The sequence below is a fragment of the Cetorhinus maximus genome, chromosome 21 (genome assembly GCF_964194155.1).
Source record: "Cetorhinus maximus chromosome 21, sCetMax3.hap1.1, whole genome shotgun sequence".
NCBI lineage: Eukaryota > Metazoa > Chordata > Chondrichthyes > Lamniformes > Cetorhinidae > Cetorhinus > Cetorhinus maximus.
The window spans coordinates 41,956,746-41,975,911 of record NC_135899.1 but is presented as its reverse complement, the minus strand read 5'-3'; the positions used below and the strand labels follow the sequence as shown (position 1 = coordinate 41,975,911).

Here is a 19,166-nt window from a genome sequence, read left to right as displayed (position 1 = left end):
GCGGGCGACTGACAGGGTAAAGTGTAGTGTGCAAGTGACAGGGTAAAGTGTAGCGGGTGAACGACAGGATAAAGTGAAGCTGCTGAGTGACAGGGTAAAGTGTAGTGGGTGAGTGACAAGAGTAAAATGTAGCTGGTGAGTGACTGGGTAAAGTGTACTTGGTGAGTGACAGGGTAAAATGCAGTGGGTGAGTGACAGGGTAAAGTGTAGAGAGTGAGTGACAAGGTAAAGTGTACTTGGTGAGTGACGGGGTAATGTGTAGCGGGTGAGTGACAGGGTAAAGTGTAGCGGGTGAGTGACAGGGTAAAGTGTAGATGGTGAGTGACAGGGTAAAGTGTAGCGGGTGAGTGATGGGGTAAAGTGTAGCGGGTGAGTGACGAGGTAAAGTGTAGCAGGTGAGTGACAGGGTAAAGTGTAGTGAGTGAGTGACAGGGTTAACTTTAGTTGGTGAGTGACAGGATAAAGTGTAGTGAGTGAATGATAGGGTAAAATGTAGTGAGTGAGTGACAGGGTAAAATGTAGTGAGTGAGTGACAGGGTAAAGTGTAGCGGGCGAGTGACAGGGTAAAGTGTAGTGTGCGAGTGACAGGGTAAAGTGTAGCGGGTGAACGACAGGATAAAGTGAAGCTGCTGAGTGACAGGGTAAAGTGTAGTGGACGACTGACAGGGTGAAGTGTAGTGGGTGAGTGACAAGAGTAAAATGTAGCTGGTGAGTGACTGGGTAAAGTGTACTTGGTGAGTGACAGGGTAAAATGCAGTGGGTGAGTGACAGGGTAAAGTGTAGATGGTGAGTGACAGGGTAAAGTGTAGCGGGTGAGTGACGGGGTAAAGTGTAGCGGGTGAGTGATAGGGTAAAGTGTAGTGGGTGAGTGACTGGGTAGATGTAGTGCGTGAGTGACTGGGTTTAGTGTAGCGGGTGAGTGACAGGGTAAAGTATAGGGGGTGAGTGACGTATTGAAGTGTAGATGGTGAGTGACAGGGTAAAGTGTAGCGGGCGAGTGACAGGGTAAAGTATAGCGGGTGAGTGACGGGGTAAAGTGTAGCAGGTGAGTGACAGGGTAAAGTGTAGTGGGTGAGTGACAGGGTAAAGTGTAGTGGGTGAGTGACGGGGTAACTGTAGTGGGTGAGTGACGGGGTAAAGTGTAGTGGGTGAGTGACAGGGTTAAGTGTAGTGGGTGAGTGACGGGGTTAACTTTAGTTGTTGAGTGACATAAAGTGTAGCGGGTGAGTGACAGGGTAAAGTGTAGTGGGTGAGTGACTGGGTAAAGTGTAGCGGATGAGTGACTGGGTAAAGTGTAGCGGGCGAGTGACAGGGTAAAGTGTAGTGGGTGAGTGACAGGGTAAAGTGTAGCGGGTGAGTGACGGGGTAAAGTGTAGTGGGTGAGTGACGGGGTGAAGTGTAGTGGGTGAGTGACTGGGTTAAGTGTAGCGGGTGAGTGACAGGGTAAAGTGTGGTTGGTGAGTGACAGGGTAAAGTGTAGTGGGTGAGAGACAGGGTAAAGTGTAGTGGGTGAGTGACAGGGTAAAGTGTAGTGGCTGAGTGACGGGGTAAAGTGTAGTGGGTGAGTGACGGGGTAACTGTAGTGTGTGAGTGACGGGGTGAGTTTATTGGGTGAGTGACGGGGTAACTGTAGTGGGTGAGTGACAGGGTAAAGTGTAGTGGGTGAGTGACAGGGTAAAGTGTAGTGGGTGCGTGATGGGGTAAAGTGTAGTGGGTGAGTGACGGGGTAAAGTGTAGTGGGTGAGTGATGGGGTGAAGTATAGTGGGTGCTTGATGGGGTAAAGTGTAGTGGGTGAGTGACGGGGTAAAGTGTAGTGGGTGAGTCACGGGGTGAAGTATAGTGGGTGCGTGATGGGGTAAAGTGTAGCGGGTGCGTGACAGGGTAAAGTGTAGTGGGTGAGTGACGGGGTAAAGTGTAGTGGGTGAGTGATGGGGTAAAGTGTAGCGGGCGAGTGACAGGGTAATGTGTAGTGGGTGAGTGACTGGGTGTAGTGTTGTGGGTGAATGACGGGGTAACTGTAGGAGGTGAGTGACAGGGTGAAGTGTAGCGTGCGAGTGACAGGGTAAAGTGTAGTGGGTGAGTGACAGGGTAAAGTGTAGCGGGTGAGTGACTGGGTAAAGTGTAGTGGGTGAGTGACGGGGTAAAGTGTAGTGGGTGATTGACAGGGTAAAGTGTAGTGGGTGAGTGACTGGGTAAAGTGTAGCGGGTGAGTGACGGGGTAAAGTGTAGTGGGTGAGTGACGGGGTAAAGTGTAGTTGGTGATTGACTGGGTAAAGTGTAGTGGGTGAGTGACTGGGTAAAGTGTAGCGGGTGAGTGACTGGGTAAAGTGTAGTGGGTGAGTGACTGGGTAAAGTGTAGTGGGTGAGTGACGGTATGAAGTGTAGCTGGTGTATTACGGTGTGAACTGTAGTCGGTGAGTGACGGAGTAAAGTGTAGCGAGTGTGTGACAGGGTAAAGGGTTTTTGGTGAGTGACGGGGTAAAGTGCAGTGGGTGAGTGACAGGGTTAACTTTAGCTGGTGAGTGTTAGGGTAAAGTGTAGTGAGTGAGTGACAGGATAAAGTGTAGCAGGTGAGTGACAGGCTAAATTGTAGTGGGCGAGTGACAGTGTAAAGTGTAGCAGGCGACTGACAGGGTAAATTGTAGTGGGCAAGTGACAGGGTAAAGTGTACCGGGCGGGTGACAGGGTAAATTGTAGTGTGCGAGTGATAGGGTAAAGTGTAGCGGGTGAACAACAGGATAAAGTGAAGCTGCTGAGTGACAGGGTAAAGTGTATTGGATGACTGACAGGGTAAAGTGTAGTGGGTGAGTGACACGGTAAAAAATAGCGGGTGAGTGACTGGGTGAAGTGTAGTTGGTGAGTGACGGTGAAGTGTAGTGGGTGCGTGACGGGGTAAAGTGTAGTCGGTGAGTGACAGGGTAAAGTGTAGCGAGTGTGTGACAGGGTTAACTTTAGCTGGTGAGTGATAGGATAAAGTGTAGTGAGTGAATGATAGGGTAAAATGTAGTGAGTGAGTGACAGGGTAAAGTGTAGGGGGCGACTGACAGTGTAAATTGTAGTGGGCGAGTGACAGGGTAAAGTGTAGCGGGCGACTGACAGGGTAAAGTGTAGTGGGCGAGTGACAGGGTAAGGTGTAGCGGGTGAGTGACGGGGTAAAGTGTAGCGGATGAGTGACACGGTAATGTGTAGCGGGTGAGTGACTGGGTATAGTGTAGAGGGTGAGTGACGGGGTAAAGTGCGGTGGCTGAGTGACGGGGTAATGTGTAGTGGGTGAGTGACGGGCTAAAGTGTAGTGGGTGAGTGACGGGGTGAAGTGTAGTGGGTGAGTGACGGGGTAAAGTGTAGTGGGTGAGTGACGGGGTGAAGTGTAGTAGGTGAGTAACGGGGTGAAGTGTAGCGGGTGAGTGACAGGGTAAAGTGTAGAGGGTGAGTGACGGGGTGAAGTGTAGCGGGTGAGTGACAGGGTAAAGTGTAGCGGGTGAGTGACAGGGTAAAGGGTAGTTGGTGAGTGACAGGGTAAAGTGTAGCGGGTGAGTGACAGGGTAAAGTGCCGTTGGCGAGTGACAGGGTAAAGTTTAGCGGTTGAGTGACGGGGTGAAGTGTAGCGGGTGAGTGACGGTGTGAAGTGTAGTCGGTGAGTGACGGAGTAAAGTGTAGCGAGTGTGTGACAGGGTAATGTGTAGTGGGTGAGTGATGGGGTAAAGTGTAGCGGGCGAGTGACAGGGTAATGTGTAGTGTGTGAGTGACTGGGTGTAGTGTTGTGGGTGAATGACGGGGTAACTGTAGGAGGTGAGTGACAGGGTGAAGTGTAGCGTGCGAGTGACAGGGTAAAGTGTAGATGGTGATTGACGGTGTGAAATGTAGTGGGTGAGTGACGGGGTAAAGTGTAGTGGGTGAGTGACGGGGTAAAGTGTAGTGGGTGATTGACAGGGTAAAGTGTAGTGGGTGAGTGACTGGGTATAGTGTAGTGGGTGAGTGACGGGGTAACTGTAGTGGGTGAGTGACGGTATGAAGTGTAGCTGGTGTATTACGGTGTGAACTGTAGTCAGTGAGTGACGGAGTAGAGTGTAGCGAGTGTGTGACAGGGTAAAGTGTAGAGGGTGAGTGACAGGGTAAAGTGCCGTTGGCGAGTGACAGGGTAAAGTTTAGCGGTTGAGTGACGGGGTGAAGTGTAGCAGTGAGTGACAGGGTAAAGTGTAGAGGGTGAGTGACGGGGTAAAGTGTAGAGGGTGAGTGACAGGGTAAAGTGTAGAGGTTGAGTGACAGGGTAAAGTGTAGAGGGTGAGTGACGGGGTAAAGTGTAGTGGGTGAGTGACGGGGTAAAGTGTAGTTGGTGAGTGACAGGGTAAAGTGAAGAGGGTGAGTGACAGGGTAAAGTGTAGCGGGTGAGTGACAGGGTCACGTGTAGAGGGTGAGTGGCAGGGTAAAGTGTAGTCGGTGAGTGACGGGGTAAAGTGTAGTGGGTGAGTGACAGGGTAAAGTGTAGTGGGTGAGTGACAGAGTAAAGTGTAGTGGGTGAGTGACGGGGTAAAGTGTAGAGGGTGAGTGACAGGGTAAAGTGTAGTGGGTGAGTGACTGGGTAAAGTGTAGTGGGCGAGTTACTGGGTAAAGTGTAGATGGTGATTGACGGGGTGAAATGTAGTGGGTGAGTGACGGGGTAAAGTGTAGTGGGTGAGTGACGGGGTAAAGTGTAGTGGGTGAGTGACGGGGTAAAGTGTAGTGGGTGAGTGACTGGGTAAAGTGTAGTGGGTGAGTGACTGGGTAAAGTGTAGTGGGTGAGTGACGGTATGAAGTGTAGCTGGTGTATTACGGTGTGAACTGTAGTCGGTGAGTGACGGAGTAAAGTGTAGCGAGTGTGTGACAGGGTAAAGGGTTTTTGGTGACTGACAGGGTAAAGTGTAGTGGGTGAGCGACAGGGTTAACTTTAGTTTGTGAGTGACAAGATAAAGTGTAGTGGGTGCGTGATGGGGTAAAGTGTAGCGGGTGAGTGACTGCGTAAAGTGTAGTTGGTGAGTGATGGGGTAAAGTGCAGTGGGTGAGTGACGGGGTAAAGTGTAGCGGGCGGCTGACAGGGTAAATTGTAGTGGGCAAGTGACAGGGTAAAGTGTAGCGGGTGAACAACAGGATGAAGTGAAGCTGCTGAGTGACAGGGTAAAGTGTATTGGATGACTGACAGGGTAAAGTGTAGTGGGTGAGTGACACGGTAAAAAATAGCGGGTGAGTGACTGGGTGAAGTGTAGTTGGTGAGTGACGGTGAAGTGTAGTGGGTGCGTGACGGGGTAAAGTGTAGTCGGTGAGTGACAGGGTAAAGTGTAGCGAGTGTGTGACAGGGTTAACTTTAGCTGGTGAGTGATAGGATAAAGTGTAGTGAGTGAATGATAGGGTAAAATGTAGTGAGTGAGTGACAGGGTAAAGTGTAGGGTGCGACTGACAGTGTAAATTGTAGTGGGCGAGTGACAGGGTAAAGTGTAGCGTGTGAGTGACAGGGTAAAGTGTAGCGGGTGAATGACAGGATAAAGTGAGGCTGCTGAGTGACAGGATAACGTGTAGTGGGCGAGTGACAGAGTAAAATGTAGCGGGTGAGTGACTGGGTAAATGTAGTTGGTGAGTGACGGTGAAGTGTAGTGGGTGAGTGATAGGCTAAAGTGTACTGCGCGAGTGACAGGGTAAAGTGTAGTGGGTGAGTGACGGGGTGAACTGTAGCGGGCGAGTGACAGGGTAAAGTGGTGTGGGCGAGTGACGGTATGAAGTGTAGGTGGTGAATGACGGTGTGAAGTGTAGTCGGTGAGTGACGGAGTAAAGTGTAGCGAGTGTGTGACAGGGTAAAGTGTAGCGGGTGAGTGACAGGGTAAAGTGTAGTGGGTGAGTGATTGGGTAAAGTGTAGCGGGCGAGAGACAGGGTAATGTGTAGCGGGTGAGTGACTGGGTGTAGTGTAGTGGGTGAATGACGGGGTAACTGTAGGAGGTGAGTGACAGGGTGAAGTGTAGCGTGCGAGTGACAGGGTAAAGTGTAGTGGGCGAGTTACTGGGTAAAGTGTAGTGGGTGAGTGACGGGGTATAGTGTAGTGTGTGAGTGACGGGGTGAGTTTATTGGGTGAGTGACGGGGTAAAGTGTAGTGGGTGAGTGACAGGGTAAAGTGTAGTGGGTGAGTGACAGGGTAAAGTGTAGTGGCTGAGTGACTGGGTATAGTGTAGTTGGTGAGTGACGGGGTATAGTGTAGTGGGTGAGTGACGGGGTAACTGTAGTGGGTGAGTGACGGGGTGAAGTGTAGTGGGCGAGTGACAGGGTAAAGTGTAGTGGGCGAGTGACTGTATGAAGTGTAGCTGGTGTATTACGGTGTGAAGTGTAGTTGGTGAGTGACGGAGTAAAGTGTAGTGGGTGAGTGACGGGGTAAAGTGTAGTGGGTGAGTGACATGGTAAAGTGTAGTCGGTGAGTGACAGGGTAAAGTGTAGCGAGTGTGTGACAGGGTTAACTTTAGCTGGTGAGTGATAGGATAAAGTGTAGTGAGTGAATGATAGGGTAAAATGTAGTGAGTGAGTGACAGGGTAAAGTGTAGGGGGCGACTGACAGTGTAAATTGTAGTGGGCGAGTGACAGGGTAAAGTGTAGCGGGTGAGTGATGGGGTAAAGTGTAGCGGGTGAGTGGCACAGTAATGTGTAGCGGGTGAGTGACTGGGTATAGTGTAGCGGGTGAGTGACGGGGTAAAGTGCGGTGGCTGAGTGACGGGGTAAATTGTAGTCGGTGTGTGACGGGGTATAGTGTAGTGGGTGAGTGACGGGGTAAAGTGTAGTGGGTGAGTGACGGGGTAAAGTGTAGCGAGTGAGTGACAGGGTAAAGTGTAGCGGGTGAGTGACAGGGTAAAGTGTAGCGGGTGAGTGCCAGGGTAAAGTGTAGAGGGTGAGTGACGGGGTGAACTGTAGCGGGTGAGTGACAGGGTAAAGTGTAGTCGGTGAGTGACAGGGTAAAGTGTAGCGGGTGAGTGACAGGGTAAAGTGTAGCGGGTGAGTGCCAGGGTAAAGTGTAGCGGGTGAGTGACAGGGTAAAGTGTAGCGGGTGAGTGACAGGGTAAAGTGTAGCGGGTGAGTGACAGGGTAAAGTGTAGCGGGTGAGTGACTGGGTAAAGTGTAGCGGGTGAGTGACAGGGTAAAGCGCCGTTGGCGAGTGACAGGGTAAAGCTTAGCGGGTGAGTGATGGGGCAAAGTGTAGCGGGTGAGTGACAGGGTAAAGTGTAGCGGGTGAGTGACAGGGTAAAGTGCAGTGGGTGAGTGACAGGGTAAAGTGCCGTTGGCGAGTGACGGGGTAAAGTGTAGAGGGTGAGTGACAGGGTAAAGTGTAGTTGGTGAGTGACGGGGTAAAATGTAGTTGGTGAGTGACAGGGTAAAGTGTAGCGGGTGAATGACGGGGTAAAGTGTATTTGGTGAATTACAGGGTAAAGTGTAGCGGGTGAGTGACGGGGTGAAGTGTAGCGGGTGAATGACGGGGTAAAGTGTAGTTGGTGAATTACAGGGTAAAGTGTAGCGCGTGAGTGACAGGGTAAAGTGTCGTTGGTGAGTGACGGGGTAAAGTGTAGAGGGTGAGTGACAGGGTAAAGTGTAGCGTGTGAGTGACGGGGTAAAGTGTAACGCGTGAGTTACAGGGTAAAGTGTAGTTGGTGAGTTTCAGCGTAAAGTGTAGCGGGTGAGTAACAGGGTAAAGTGTCGTTGGTGAGTGACAGGGTAAATTGTAGCGGGTGTGTGACGGGGTAAAGTTTAGCGGGTGAGTGACAGGTCACAACAGCACAACCTTTGTGTTATGTTTGTGCAGCTTATAACCAGGCTGCTGACACCTGCAATTACACACCATGTGCAGTTTTTAATGGGGTGAATACCTGTAACTGGTGAGAGTGGAAATGGAGTAAAGGCTGTGTGTAATGGAGACCATACTGTCATCTGGGCATTGGTGGAAGATGACTGTGTGCATTTTTGGATGGTGTGATTGACACTGCGTGATCTCTCCTGTTAGGGTATGGCTGGGATGTGGGATGTCGTAGTGACATTGACTGCCCTGGCCATCGCTTGCCTCCAGCCTTGAGCAGGTCTTTGTGTCCCTGCACAACTTGATTCAATAGTCAGGCCTCCTCTGCCTGACTTTCTCGACATTCCTTCCCACGGTCTTGCTGGTGAAACTGAGACTATTTTGTCAATAACTTGCTGCTGTGTCCCGAGGCCATTGATTTAGTTGGCTTTAAATTGGAACCCTGCTACAATGAGCTTGTCTGCCCCGTAACAAGTGTCCACGACCCAGCCACTTGGAGTTCACCCTGAATATCATAATTTACTTACAATGTGGTAGTTTAGTTCCAAATCCACCTTTGTCCTGGATGGTGTCAAGTTTCTTGAGTGTTTAGGGAGTTGCACTCATCCAGGCAAGTGGGGAGTATTCCATCACATTCCTGACTTGTGCCTTGTAGATGGTGGACAGGAGTCAGGAGGTGAGTTACTCACTGCAGGATTCCCAGCCTCTGACCTGCTCTTGTAGCCACAGTGTTTATATGGCTAGTCCAGTTCAGTTTCTGATCAATGGTAACCCCCAGGATGTTGATAGTGGGGGATTCAGTGATGGTAATGCCATTGAATGTCAAGAGTTGGTGGTTAGATTTTCTCTTGTTGGAGTTGGTCATTGCCTGGCACTTGTGTGGTGTGAATGTTACTTGTCACTTATCAACCCATGCCTGAATATTGTCCAGGTCTTACTGCATTTGGAAATGGACTGCTTCAGTATCTGAGGAGTTGTGAATGGTGCTGAACATTGTGCAATCATCAGTGAACATCCCCACTTCTGACCTTATGATGGGAGGAAGGTCATTGGTGAAGCAGCTGAAGATGGTTGGGCCTAGAACACCCTGTGGAATTCCTGCATCAATGGCCTGAGACTGAGATGATTGCCCTCTAACAACCACAAACATCTTCCTTCATATAGGAATGATTCCAACCAGTGAAGACCTTTCCCTCTGATTCCCATTGACTTAAATTTTACTAGGTTTTCTTGATGCCACTGTTACGGACAGGAGGGGGATTAATTTAAACAGCCCTGATTTCTCCTCTCACTACCCGTCCATAAACAGAAAGGTGTTTTTGAATTCAGATTTCCCCCTTTATAAGTGGTGGGGTATTTTCCCCAACCCTTCAGTTTTGGAGTTATCTAATCCTCTATTAATAACTCCACAGCAAAGTTGAGATAAGGTAAAATAAGAGGGTTGGTTTATTTTACACACACACACAAAATGCGGGAAGGGGTTTCTGTCCCTTTTTGCACTCATACAATAAAAGAGGGATAAGGGAAAGAAAGGGGTACAGGGCAAGACCATGATAAAAATAAGAGTTATGGTTTGACATGAGTCCAGAGTCCAGAATCAGAAGTCCAGTGGGATATTCCTTCAGAGGTTAAAGGCTGAAACTGTTACAGGGTGATCCAACTTTCCGGAAGTGAAACTTCTACAATGGGCGAAGGCACATAGAGATGAATTATTCTTGAAGGCACAGATACAGAAGTTCCAAACTTCCAGTAGTTCACAGTGTAGATTAGGGCCAGGAACTTTACCTGGACAGAGCTCCTTCTGCTGCTACCTGTTCGATGGTAAAATGGTAGACTGCCTGGGTTCAATTCCACATGGCAAGATTACAGGTTCTAGCAGCTTGGGGGGAGACCATGTGACATCCCTCCCACCACTTCTCCTGGGTATTGGACAAAGGATATATTTTCCCAGGTCTGTGTCATAAAGCTACTATTTTGTCATAATATTATTGTGGGGTATTGTAAAGTAGGCTTATGATTGTGTGTGTGGATGGTTCTGTCTGTGTGGCTGATTTAATTGAATTAGAGTCGGATAGACTGCAAGGTTGAAATGATCATAAAAGTTGAGTGTAAAAAGGGTATTTAAAATGCTAATGAGTGAGCAAGTCAGCAGATAGGGTGTGAATGAAATTTACATGTTAAGGTAAGTGGGGAGTTGTTTGGTTTTCAAAGAAACATGATAAAAGTTTTACAACTGACAAGATAAATAGGGCAAGGTCATAATGTTTATTTTTCCCAAAAAGAAAAGGCCACATTGACAACATGAAAGATTTTTATATTACGGGAAATGTAAGTTCCAAAGACATGTGAAACATTGGGATTTACAGATTAAAGAGGAAGGAATATAGTTAAAGAAGGATGGAAGATTGTATCCAGGGTGGCCGTGTATGACCTAAAAGATACACCGTGTAAAACAGACTTGGGGAAACAGCCTCTAGCAGCCTCTTGCAAAAGTCTGCTGTTCCAGTAACCAAAGTTGTATTAAAAAGCCCTTGGAATTCCACTGTTGAGTGGGTGCTGTGGTAACCTTGTTGGATTGCCTTTCTACCTTTAAGATCTTTTTTGGACTGTTGCCCTAAAGGGGGTGTGTCATTTGGAGTCAGGTTAATAAGGCATTTTGGGATTTGTTATAAGTAACGGTATAACTGTAATCTTGTGTATGTGTTTTAATTCTTCTCTTTTGCTAATAAATGTTGTAATTTAATTTTTAAAATCTCTATAGATGTTGGTGGACTCTTAGTTCTGAACTCAATGCATAAACCTTCCTGTAACAAAAACAAATCGCAAAACCATTGTGATAGCGTGGCCAAATCTCCCTTATGGATTTGGTCAGACTGGCAAATACCACCTGACGTATCATAGCCCTGGAATCTTGAGAGGTTTAATATAGGGGTCAGGGTCCCTTTTATCTCTTGCAGACATACCGTCTCCGTTGGCTAGAGCTCTGCCTTAGAAATGCAAAAGAGGGGGTGCATTTCTTTGGAATTTGATTGTCACAGAGGGCATTAGCACCTCTTTAAAGATAACTAAGCCCCTGCTGGTTTCTGGAGATAGAAATTCCTCTGATATGAGTCATGGATAGTCAGGGTAGAGCCTTGTCCATTTTTAAAGTAAAAATCACTATTTTATAAAGTAGACAGCACCACCCTTGGTCAATGCTGATATCAGGGGCAGAACTCTCCTAACTCCTGGGGTTCTTGAGTGGTTTTTTAAAAATCTGAAACAAATTGAGATCCTGCTGATCAATGTATTCATTGGCTCTAATTGTGATCCTGGTCAATATTTCAGGTTGATGACCGTTTGTCGGTACAAGATGAGCATTCCCAACATTTTCTCTTTTAATTTCAGATTTCAAAAAGCTGCAGTAGGTGTCTTAATATGTCAGTGGAATCACTGATTCCGAATGAGATGCCGGTGTCAGTAGAATCACTGATTCCGACAGATCCCGGTGTCAGTGGAATCACTGATTCAGACTGAGATCCCGGTGTCAATGTCATCACTGATTCCGACTGAGATCCCAGTGTCAGTGAAATCACTGATTCAGACTGAGATCCCGGTGTCAGTGTCATCACTGATTCCGACTTAGATCCCGGTGTCAGTGGAATCACTGATTCAGACTGAGATCCCGGTGTCAGTGTCATCACTGATTCCGACTTAGATCCCGGTGTCAGTGGAATCACTGATTCCGAATGAGATCCTGGTGTCAGTGGAATCACTGATTATGACTGGGATCCCGGTGTCAGTGGAATCACTGATTCCGACTGAGATCCCGGTGTCAGTGGAATCACTGATTCAGACTGAGATCCCGGTGTCAATGGAATCGCTGATTCCGACTGAGTGAAGTGGGCTGTGTGATTTCCCAACATGTTCCATTATCAGTGTCCAGGCCAAATGGTGACGAGAATAGAATGTTTGTTCTGTTTGGGATTTGAATTTGAGAAATATGCAGTATGCACTATCTTCAGTCTGAGGAAAGACTGTGGTGATAACAAGTGACTGATAGCATGTTTAACAGGCGGAGTCCTGCCCAGTTATCTGCCGGATGTATTCACTGGTCCATGTATTGTTTTAGATTCCTGGATGGAACTTGCACAGTGACCTCAGGCTGGATGTTAGCCTCTTCCAGCTGTTGTCCCAAGGTGGAAAGTGAATTTAGAGCCCAAAGGAAGGATTAATTCAGCCTTTCCCTGCACTCAGAAAGAATCAGGAACCAGAGCTGGTGACATAACATTGGGGCTGGAAATTACTGCGTTCAGACTTTGCCATGTACAGCTCTTCAATATCTCAATAAATATTCCCTTTTCAAGATCACATGAATATTCATCAAACATTCAGGGAGCAGAATGGGGAAGGATCTGTGTGTGTAAACTTCCATCAGCCTGTTTCATAATCTTCCAGGGGAGTCAAACACATAGCCGTATCTGCCTTTATGAAGGGGTTGGATTTTGGATCACTAAGATTGTCCCAACAATCAGAACTGTGTCACCTCCTCAATCATCAGGTTTTAATCTGGGACTGAGTGGACATTTAAATGATTCGACACATTTCGCAGTTCCCTCCGTTCTTGCCCTGTTTCATACTGGGGAACAGTTTCATTGGTAACAGCATCTCTGCACCACCTCACCAAGTGACCCTCCTTCCTGGGTGAGCCAGATGGGAAATTTAACCCACCCCACTCAGGAGGAATCGGGTGAATGTGCCAGCTGTGGCTCAGTTGGTATCACTCTCACTTCTGAGTCAACAGGTTCAAGACTTGAGCACAAAAATTAGGTTGAAAGCACTGAGGGAATGCTGTACTGCCAGTGGTGCTACCTTTGATTGAGATTGTGTCACTATCTGCCCTCTCAGATGGAAGATCCCACAACATCATTTCAAAGAAGAGCAGGGGAGTGCCCTCTGGTGTCCCAGCCAATGTTGAACTCTCAGTAATTATCATGAAAACAGATTATATGGTCATTATCACATTGCTGTTTGTACTTCATAGACTGTAAAAGCTTTAAGATGTTTCTTGGTTGCGCAAGACACCAAATTAACTCAAGTCTACCTTTATCTCAAATAGCTATGCAAAGACCTACCCCACACACCACCATCTTCATTGGGCCCTTTAGATGGCCAAGGAGCCTGCCTGACTCATGGGTCTTCATTAATGTTAATCAGTTTGGACTATAGAACCCCAATGGTGTTTGAAGAGCCTACTGAGTAAAACCCGCAGGGGAGGGAGGGGACACTCAGAGATATGTCTGACCATTTCCTCACTGGATCACACAGGGAACATCCAGGGTTCTGCTGCCCTGGGCTCTCTGTCCTCCACCCCTCCCCACCCCTGCAAACTCATCAAATACCTGGACACCCAATCCCCACCCGCCCTGACTTAACTTGGTGCTACCGGCAAGCAATGGGACCCGTGCTCTGACCTGCCCATAAGCTGCAGGCTGCTTCTTCCCTTCTTGTTTCAGGCAGGCGCTGTGCCTGAGGCCTGCTGGGTAAAATCTACCAGGGAGCTTCATGCTAATTCCCAGCGAGCAGGCTGCCTGCCGTCTACCCCCACCCCACCCCTCACCCACCCAACACACTCACCTCCCCCACCTTCGACCTCAAGCTAAAAATCCATCCTTAGTTGTTCACAGCCTAATCAGCCATAAATTGCACAGCAACCCACCTGACATGTTTGATAATCCATGGTTACTTCATCCTTTGGACTGTGGATACAGATGGTAAAAGGGGTTTTCCATGTTCGTCTTCACACAGACACACACACACGCTCTCACTCTCGCTCTCTCTCTCGTTCTCTCTCAGTCTTGCTCTCTCCCTGGTGAAGTTCCTGTTCAGTAATAAGGATTGAGCAAAGTGGCTGATTGCTCTTCTTCCCCAAGCTGAGTGGCCGCAGTTTCTCAGTAGAAGTCCCACTGAGAGCAGCTTGCTCACACTGTGAATGGAGCTGCAAGCCCCTCAGGCTGTCACCAGACAAGGAAATCACAAGTACAGCTCACCACACAGCTGCTGTCCTTTTGATCCTGTGGAATGTTCCAGAGGCAGTAAACCTTTGAAAAGAATATTGTGCCTGAGTAATAATTCGATTTTAAACTATGTTATAATCAGAAGACTGTTTTGTGTTTTGTTGTTTGTAGGTGGGGTGAAGAGCAAGGATATGATGGACAGATTCGCAGATACTGGGTACGTAGAAACCAGAACCAGACAAGACACACAAACACACACGTGGACGCACACTCCCAGGAGATGTAGAGCCGGGATTAGAAACAGAATAAAGCTCCATCTACACTGTCCCCATCAAACACTCCCAGGACAGGTACAGCACGGGGTTAGATACAGAGTAAAGCTCCCTCTACACTGTCCCATCCAACACTCCCAGGACAGGTACAGCACGGGGTTAGATACAGAGTAAAGCTCCCTCTACACTGTCCCATCCAACACTCCCAGGACAGGTACAGCACAGGGTTAGATACAGAGTAAAGCTCCCTCTACACTGTCCTCATCAAACACTCCCATGACAGGTACAGTACGGGGTTAGATACGGAGTAAAGCTCCCGCTACACTGTCCCTATCAAACACTCCCAAGACAGATAGAGCACGGGGTTAGATACAGAGGAAAGCTCCCTCTACGCTGTCCATATCAAACACTCCCAGGACAGGTACTGTAAGGGGTTAGATACAGAGTAAAGCTCCCTCTACACCGTCCCCATCAAACACTCCCAGGACAGGTACAGTACGGCGTAAGTTCCTTCATTAATCTTGAGACGGGGTATGAATACAGGTTATCTCTCCCTGTACACCGTTCCTGCAATCCCAAATGTTTGCAGTTATATGAGGAGGTTCTGCTGATTTGTGAGTGTGTACCCCATGAGTTCCTGAGGTTGACAGGCCCTGAGCCTCCAATGGCCCAGTAGAGCTACTAAGCAATCATCTGTCAATCTCAGTTTTGAAATTTTCAATTGATTCTGAATCTCAACAGCTTCTTGAGGATGAGTTCCAAATTTCATTTGTCTGGACAAAATGCTTTCTGATTTCACCCCTGAACAGTTTAGCTCTAATATGAATGTTATACCCCATTGTTCTCAACTACAGCCAGCAGGAGAAATAGCTTCTCCCTCTCTATCTTTAATCATCTTGAACACCTCATTTCCTACACCTCAGATTATTTCTTAATCTCCTATGGTGACCACAGGGACTGCAGCTGTTCAAGAAGGCACCACCACCTTCTCAAGGGCAATTGGGGATGAACAACAAATGCTGCTCTAGCCAATGATGCCCGCCTCCCAAAACTTCCTGTTTTAAATAATTTTTTTTAAATCCTTTTATCTCTGGGATGATTTTTGTTGGTTTTATTCTCACTTGGTGTCCACCTGGGGAAAGGGCCCAGTTGACAATGATGGTGACTGGGGAATCTGTTCAATGTCTGTCCCAGGCTGTCCCTTAGACCCAGGGTATCCAAAGCCAGTAGATCTCTCTCCTTTACCACGGTCAAGAGCATCCAATGAAAAACTGAACAAACCAAACTGGGATAGTCTGAGGAACATGCATCAGTATTTTTCTTCTTCCCTAATCTCTTCATCTTTCTTCTTCTTCCAGATTGCTGCCAACTCCTGGGGGAGGGACTGGGGTGAGAATGGTTACTTCAAGATAGTTCGGGGTGAGAATGAGTGCGACATTGAAACCTTCATCCTCGGTAGCTGGGGACGAGTGACCATGGAGGACATGCATCACAAATGAGGCCCCCAGCAACCTGGCTGTGACACAGGAGACAGTGAACGCCGAGTTTGGAGGAAACTCCTTTCATCAAGTTCCCCCTTTTCCTCAGTCTGCACTGCTCTTTGTATTCAACAAAGCAGCAGTGTTAAATGGATTTTCCTCAGCATCACAGATTATATCTGAAATCACACATCAGGATAAAGCCAGTGCCTTAGCCAGAGGACTTCACTTGTTGTGAGAGGAGCTCATTACTTTGTGGACATACTCCAGGGAACACCTTAACACAGTAATAATGAACAACAAGATGTGAATCAATGAGTGTCACAGGAGCTGGTGTAACAGGGCAATGGAAGAGGGCCACTGGTAACCCTGGCAACTGACAACCAGCACAACAACACAGGAAGCTTTGTCAATCATTAACGCTGTACCATCCATGAGAGCCACAAGTGTCGCATGTATAGACCCTCTTTCTTCCCTGGGAGCTTTAGTTGGACCCTGTTAACAATGGGAGATTCTCACCGGTTTTGGGGCGTGGCACAATGCAATGGAAGCCATAAGGAATGCTGGGAAATAGTGAGGATACCCAAATGGTCACTTCCTCTGATGGTAACCTCACTCTCAGATTCAGATCTGGAATTTGTACTGTGTTCACACTCGTGAGCAGTTACTATACCTTTGGCATTTGATATACACCATTTTACACTGAGAAATGGGCCCAAATACCAACAGTATCTTGCGCATGTGCATACATAATTACCAAATATTTTTACTGATTCAGGGAAAGGTATGATTGACACTAAGATAAAAGCAAAATACTGCAGATGCTGGAAATCTGAAACAAAAATGCTGGAAAAGCTCGGCAGGTCTGGCAGCATCTGTGGAGAGAGAAACCGGGTTAATGTTTGGCGTCTGTATGACCCTCCTTAAGAGTTTTTCCAGCATTTTCTGTTTGGGTATGATTTTCGTATCAGGTAGAGGTGAAAAATGGCAGAATTCACAGTTCCATTCAGCACTTAGTGAACAATCTTCAAATTCGAGCCAAGCTATTCAGGAGCACAATCAAGAACACATTCTCACCTGAAGGCAAGTGGGGATCTAGAACTTGCCCCTCCAAAAAGGCTTTGGATTCTGGGGAAGACAAAGTTTTCAAGACTGATATCAAATAGATTTTTAAAATAAAAACAAAGTGCTGGAAAGATTCAGCAGGTCTGGCAGTACCTGTGGAGAGAAACAGAATTCACGTTTCAAGTCGAATATGTCTCTTCATTCTAATTGAATGGCAGAATGGGCTCAAGGGAGTTGAATGACCTCCTCCTGTTCCTGTGTAACAGGTTTGAGAGGGGCTGAATGGCCTCCTCTTGATCCTGTGTAACAGGCTTGAGAGGGGCTGAATAGCCTCTTATTCCTGTGTAACAGGCTCGAGGGGGCTGAATGGCTGTCTCCTATTCCTGCGTAACAGGCTCAAGAGGGCTGAATGGCCTCCTGCTGTTCCTGTGTAACAGGCTTGAGGGGCTGAATGGCCTCCTCCTATTCCTGTGTAACAGACTCAAGAGGGGCTGAATGGCCTCCTGCTGTTCCTGTATAACAGGCTTGAGGGGGGTTGAATGGCCTCCTCATGTTCCTATGTAACAGGCTTGAGAGGGGCTGAATGGCCTCCTCCAGCTCCTATGTAACAGGCTTGAGAGGGGCTGAATGGCCTCCTGCTGTTCCTGTGTAACAGGCTTGAGAGGGGCTGAATGGCCTGTGTAACAGGCTCGAGAGGAACTGATTGGCCTCCAGTTCCAGTATACCATCCTCAGACTGGCTGACCTAATCTGTTGTCAACAGATTCAGGCAGGAAAGGATATTTACTGGAATGATACCAGGGAAGAGGGAGTTCAGTTAACGTGGAGGGACTGGAGGAGGTGGGATTGTTCTCCTTAGAGCAGAGACGGTTAAGGGCCAGATTTAATTGAGGCGTTCAAAATCATGAGGCATTTTGATGGTATAAATAGTGGGAGGTGGCTCGGTAAGTAGACGACACAGATTGAAGATAATTGGCAAACGAAGCAGGAGGGAGATGAACAATGTTTTACACAGTCAGTTGTTGTGAGCTGAAAGGGCGGTGGAAGCAAATTCAGTTGGAACTTTCAAAAGGGAATTGGATAAGTTGTTGGAAAAGAAAATTTTACAGGACTGTGAGGAAAGAGCAGGGGAGTGGATCTGATTGGATAATTTGCCCAAAAAGCTAGCATGGGCACTGTAGTCTGAATGGCCTCTTTGCTATGATTCTATGGCAATTCATCATTATTTGTGCCAAAGCATAGTTCAAATTCCAGATAACAGAGGGGGTGAGATTTGGCCTTGAGCTGTTCCCAGTGTATGTCCACCTTAACTTGTTCATTGTTGCTTGGTTTCTGGACCATTAGGTTTATATATTTTTACCACCTCCCACAAAGTTTGATCTTACTGAATAAACATCTATTTCTATTATAAATGTCAAAATAAAAAACAGTTAAAATGGTGGCTGCTTTCATGTGTTTCTGTGGTGCGTGTAATGAGCAACACCGTAAATTGATGAGTGATGGTCTCTCAGAATTGGTCACCAGAGATGAGGCGTGGAACAGATTTGCTGGTGGAATGGTTAAGCTCCCAGGAGAAATTAGTGTCAGGAGTTGAGTCCGCACTAAAAGCTTTTGGCCTGGGCTCAGACATCTCCTGTTAGCTCACAGGATCAGTCTTCACCTCAAGCACTGTGACCAGATTAACAAAGCTCTTTCTGGCGGAATAGCCTCCCACAGGCACTGTACATTCTCTGTGCCTTTACGTTCAGTATTATCAAGTCCAAGGACACCCAAATCACAATGTTGTGTTGCCATGGATGCCACCTCTTTTATGTGACACCTAGCTGACAGATGAACAGATTCCAGTCTAACCAGTCCTTCAGTATCTTAACTGATTACTACATTAAACCTCAACTCTGGACACTTGTGTTTTTTTTAGTTGGTTCACCCGCATGGAATGTGGGCATCACTGACTAAACCAGCATTTATTGCCCTTGTACAGAGGGCATTTATGTAGGCCAGACCAGGTAAGGATGACATTACTGTGTTTTTACAACCATCGACAATAGTTTCATAGTCATCAGATTTTTTTTTTTATTGAATTCAAATTTCACCATCTGCTATGGTGGGATTTGAACCCTGGGTCTCCGGAATACTAGTCCAGTGACAATACCACTATACCACTGCCTCCCCATCAAGGTGAGAGCAAGTGTTGGTGCTGGGGAGTGGTACAGTTCACCAGTCACCTGGGGGCTGGATTTTCAGTTGTTTGTGGGGTGAGGTGCTCTCGGCTGATGTCTGTCTTCTGATACCAGTGTGACACGCTGAAATCTTCAAAGCAATGCCAGGGCGGCTGCCAGAAACCTGCATGCCTCCAACTAACTGGCTGCTGAGCTTGTTAACAAGCCGGACAGGGGCAGAATAACAGTTTCAAAGGTGAGAACAGGAAGAGCAAATGATCAGGGACAAGGCCAAGAGGAGTAGAGGAAGTGGAGGGGTGAAATCAAAAAGGAAATTAGGAAAGCAAAGAGATGGCATGAAAGAATATTGGTAAGCAAAATCAAGGAGAATCCAAAGATG

At 47.4% G+C, this 19,166-nt stretch overlaps 1 protein-coding gene across 1 annotated transcript in view; it reads left to right on the top strand.

Annotated features, from left to right (window-relative positions):
• Positions 1-18,046, top strand: part of tinagl1 (tubulointerstitial nephritis antigen-like 1) — a 130,906-nt gene extending 112,860 nt beyond the window's left edge. The window contains exons 11-12 of the mRNA XM_078566889.1: positions 13,965-14,010; positions 15,424-18,046. Coding sequence (XP_078423015.1) covers positions 13,965-14,010; positions 15,424-15,564 — 187 coding nt within the window. The 3' untranslated portion in view covers positions 15,565-18,046. The remainder of the gene's footprint in view (positions 1-13,964; positions 14,011-15,423) is intronic.
• Positions 18,047-19,166: the final 1,120 nt, after the last annotated feature.